This window comes from Glossina fuscipes, unplaced genomic scaffold (assembly GCF_014805625.2).
Source record: "Glossina fuscipes isolate IAEA_lab_2018 unplaced genomic scaffold, Yale_Gfus_2 112542, whole genome shotgun sequence".
In the NCBI taxonomy this organism is placed as follows: Eukaryota; Metazoa; Arthropoda; class Insecta; order Diptera; family Glossinidae; genus Glossina; species Glossina fuscipes.
In genome coordinates this window covers 1-4,427 of record NW_024005827.1, presented here as the reverse complement: position 1 = coordinate 4,427, position 4,427 = coordinate 1, and the positions used below count along the sequence as shown (strand labels likewise).

The following is a 4,427-nucleotide window of genomic DNA, read 5'->3' as shown; positions in this document are numbered from 1 at the left end:
GCAATAGTACCTAAATTGTTAATCAAGTCCGACTTAGTCATGCCAATACCGGTGTCAATGATAGTCAATGTGCCAGCAGTTTTGTTAGGAATCAATTTGATGTACAGCTCCTTGCCGGTCTTTAGTTTCGATGGATCGATCAACGATTCGTAGCGAATTTTATCCAAAGCATCAGATGCATTAGAAATCAATTCACGCAAGAAAATCTCTTTATTCGAATAGAATGTGTTGATAATCAGCGACATAAGCTGAGCGATCTCAGCTTGGAAAGCAAATGTTTCAGCTTCTTCTACCATCTTGAATTATGTGTTAAAATTATTTGTAATAAATAAAAATTTTCTTTTTGTTGTTTTTGTTTTTAGTCACTTCAAAAAAAATAATTTCTTTTAAAATGTCTTTGACATCGACAAGACCAGTTATGTTTAACCTTCCTTTCAATACTAATACTAAGGGATTGTTCGCATATGACTTTATAGCTCGCTTAACACTGTGGAAAGAAGTAGAATATTATCGAAGAAACTACCCTCATTTCCGTCGCCGTTGCTAAGGATTATGTAGTTATTTACAGTCACTATTTAAGCAGAGTCGCATTTATGTACAGATAATGTATTTTTTTTGCAGCCATTAATTTGGAAATATACGATGAGAATGCTGCCTTGATTAAATACGTAAATACTTATTTTTGATGGCACTTTAACTGATGATTGTTTAGACATTTCAATTTTTCGTTAATAAGAATTGAAACCAATATCTTCTTGCTTTAGAGTTGCACTTTCTGTCGTTGAAATCATACTTTACACATATTGGATTATTGCTGTTTAAAAGAATCATCGAAAAAAATTTCAATATATTAGTCTAATTAATTACGTTTTATTGCTCATTGTTGGGGTGTTTTTGTCGCACTCGGCAGTAAAACGCAATTCCGCACAGTATTGGATGAATACTGTGTAAAATTGATGTATAAATGGTGCCAAGTTTTTGCTTAGTGGATAAGAGCAATAATCCCAATCGCTAACAAAAACATATGTAATTGTTGTGAACGAATAGGCGGAGGGAAAAGAAAATTTGTGAAAGTTATGAAAAACTTATGAAGGCTTTGTTAGAACAAGGCAAACATAACCTTGCCTTATATTTTGATGGAAAAGAAGACAACCATGGTTGTATTATAAACTTTTTTGGCGGATGTAATTATTTTTATTAAGCAAAAAAAAGAAAAGTTCTCCTTTTTCTTTTCATTTATTTTTGTTTTAAATTGAAGCAATTCTACATATTACGGAAGTGAAGCCAAAATCTATCTAAATCCACTCATCTAAGGATTTTCCCTAATAGAAAGACGGAAAAAATGAAATATTAACTGAGAAACCCGTACATTCTACTATTAACGCTTGAACAAGCTGATGTAAGAGGAGCAAATTGGAAAAGCGCGGTAATGCGAATTGAAACCCAACGTTGCTTATAATTGCTAAACAGCAATTTATTATTGTTGGTGTAGGCAAATGGATATGAAGTTTTAAGCTAAAGTTGTTACGCTGTCGCTTTCCTCTCATAAAAGTGGTAACACTGACTTACAACTAAATGTGAATAATAGGAGGGGTTTTAAGGAGAAGATAATTAATGATTCTATGAAATTTTGGAAGTATTAATTAAACTATGTTTAATGAAAAAAATAAAATATATGTTTAGTTATTACTACCGATGTTAACGCCAAAAGTAAGCAATAAAATTTTCTACTTGTACATCTCAAGCAAGAAATTTTTTTTGGATGAAGGCACATACTTAAATTTTGCAACAAATGGTATTATCTAGGAAATAATGCAAACAGAAATATCTAACATGGTATCAAAACGTTAGGATGATATGACGCAAGGACGGTATGAATATTAACATTACTATAGTTGTAAAATTGCATCAACTTGTCCTTTATCGTCCATCCTATGACCAATTTTTTGTTAATTTTTTCAAAATGAAACTGTTAAGAAGATTGAGAAGATATGTTTGACTTAAAATCTAAAGCAGGCTTTATGTTCACATTTACTATTGAAGAAATTTTATGTGCATCCGGTTTTCACTATCTGCATTAAGCGTTGTTTCCACACTTGCTTCATTGCTTGCATAATCTAAAGTATAGCATTGTTATACATAGCATTTTAAGGGTTTTTGTCATACCATTTGATTGTCTCTACGGCGCCTCTCTATATGGTAGGGCACCATATTTCGTGCAGTAATAAGGGCAAAGTAATTCAAAAGCAATACACTGGTAATGCATTGATGAAAATATATTTATACGCTTTAAACGGTTATTTCTGCTCCCTTTTCGTTTTATTGATTATTGCATATTTTCGTTGACGTAATATATTCGATTCAAAATATAACGCCAATATTTCAAATAAAATATCTTTCGTAATTGAACCTCTTTTATCCTTTTATAGTTTACATGCTCTCTTGAGTCTGACGCTTTAGACCGCTCGGTCATCCTGGGATAAACGTGTAGTAGTGACTTTAGACGTGCTAGACGAGTAACACGAAAAAATTAAAAAATAACGTGGCGGGCGTATAACGCAAAAATTAGCAAGGTTGATTTAAATCGGATTTAATTACGAAATGTAAAGACGTAATAAAATAATTAAATAAAGAAAAAATATATACCAGTACTAACTTCCAACCTTATTAAGTGCCGAAAAAAGAAGTTCGCGTTCACATAAGGCCTTTTCTACACGTCACAGCGCCTTTCGCTTGTTGTACACTACACTAAACAACAATTAACTGTGCTGAATTTTAAACATGCACCTCAATTTTTGAACATCTTGGTCACAAGATTCCGCATTTTTGCGGAAACTAAGCCTTTATTTGCAAAGTGGTCTAATTTTTAATATACAGTTTCATAATAGTAAGTTGATATGAAAACAGGGTACAAATGTTGCGTTCCGGGGCTTTTAAGACCCGTATGTACTCTTGAGCAATAGAAAATGCTCTCTGTCTAATCGCCTCTTCTTCTATAGTCTTTGTCAATCACAAAAGAGGAGTTACTTCATAAGTGTTCTCGGCGGCAAACTATGTAGATCCATCCAAGTCTCCATCGCTGCACGGCGTAAGAACAGAGTGCAGAGTGCTAAGGGGATAAAACTTATAGAAATAGTAAAAAAACTTCTCTATCAACAGACTCCCAAAAATATCGTTAGTAGTAAACAGATTCTAGTAAAAGAAGCGCAAAAGGAAAAGCAAGAAATTGTGGTTTTTTTCGAATTTTATTTTCATCGAATAAAGAATTTAATCAACTTCCTCCATATGGGATGCGTCCTCAGTGTCATCCATTAACGGCGGAGAATCACCGACACTTTGAGCATCTTCAGTAGCTATTGGTTCATCGTCGTCAATGCCAAGGCCAAGCTTTATCATACGATAAATGCGGCTGGCATGGGTTTGAGGACTTTGCAGGGAGAAGCCAGATGACAGTAGAGAAGTTTCGAACAACAAAATGACCAAATCTTTCACAGCTTTATCATTTTTATCGATTTCAGCTTTTTGTCGTAATATCTCGATAATGGGATGGTCAGGATTGATTTCTAAATGCTTCTTGCCAGACATGTAGCCCATGGTAGAGGTATCACGCAAAGCCTGGGCTTTCATAATACGTTCCATATTGGCTGACCAGCCGTATTGAGAGGTGACAATACAGCATGGCGATTCAACTAAACGATTTGACACAGTGACTTTGTCTATCTTGCTGTCAAGTATCGATTTCATAAGCTTGCACAAATTTTCCAATTTAGCTTTATCTTCTTCACGTTTCTTCTTTTCAGCTTCATTCTCTGGTAATTCCAAGCCTTCTTTGGTTACAGATACCAACTGCTTGCCCTTATATTCTTTCAAATGCTGGATTATATACTCATCAATAGGGTCGGTCATGTATACTACCTCAAAACCACGCGCTTTAACTCGTTCAACGAAAGCCGAATCAGCCACTTGTTCTTTGGATTCACCAGTGATGAAGTAGATATATTTTTGAATATCCTGCATACGTGACACATAATCAGCTAGTGAACAGAACTCATCGCCAGAAGCCGAGGTGTGAAAGCGTAAGAAATCGGCTATTTTGGCACGATTGCTACTATCTTCGTGAACACCTAATTTGAGGTTTTTATTGAATTGATTATAAAACTTTTTGTAAAGCTCCTTATCTTCAGCAAGTTCCTCAATTAGTTCCATGGTTTTCTTAACGAGATTCTTACGAATAACTTTTAGGACTTTATTTTGCTGCAACATTTCACGAGAAATGTTCAATGGCAAATCCTCAGAATCAACAACACCTTTGATGAAATTCAAATATTCGGGAATGAGATCTTCGCAGTTGTCCATGATAAAGACACGGCGTACGTACAATTTAATATTATTACGCTTCTTTTGGTTTTCAAACAAATCGAAAGGCA

At 34.4% G+C, this 4,427-nt stretch overlaps 2 protein-coding genes across 2 annotated transcripts; both read right to left on the bottom strand.

The window, feature by feature from the left end:
* Nucleotides 1-5: 5 nt before the first annotated feature.
* On the bottom strand, nucleotides 6-304 carry LOC119644352 (heat shock protein 83; the record flags this gene model as incomplete). The annotated part of the gene is made up of 1 exon (XM_038043892.1): nucleotides 6-304. A coding segment is annotated over exon 1 (291 nt), but the record flags the coding sequence as incomplete, so codon positions are not given.
* A 2,963-nt stretch (nucleotides 305-3,267) lies between these two features.
* LOC119644351 (heat shock protein 83-like) lies at nucleotides 3,268-4,419 on the bottom strand. Its single transcript, XM_038043891.1, has one exon. It carries the CDS (start codon nucleotides 4,354-4,356, stop codon nucleotides 3,268-3,270), a length of 1,089 nt encoding a protein of 362 aa, XP_037899819.1. The 5' UTR covers nucleotides 4,357-4,419.
* Between the last annotated feature and the right edge of the window lie 8 nt (nucleotides 4,420-4,427).

Coding starts and splice junctions, on each gene's coding strand:
- LOC119644351 (XM_038043891.1), bottom strand. CDS start 4,356: ATGGACAACTGCGAAGATCTCATTCCCGAATATTTGAATTTCATCAAA.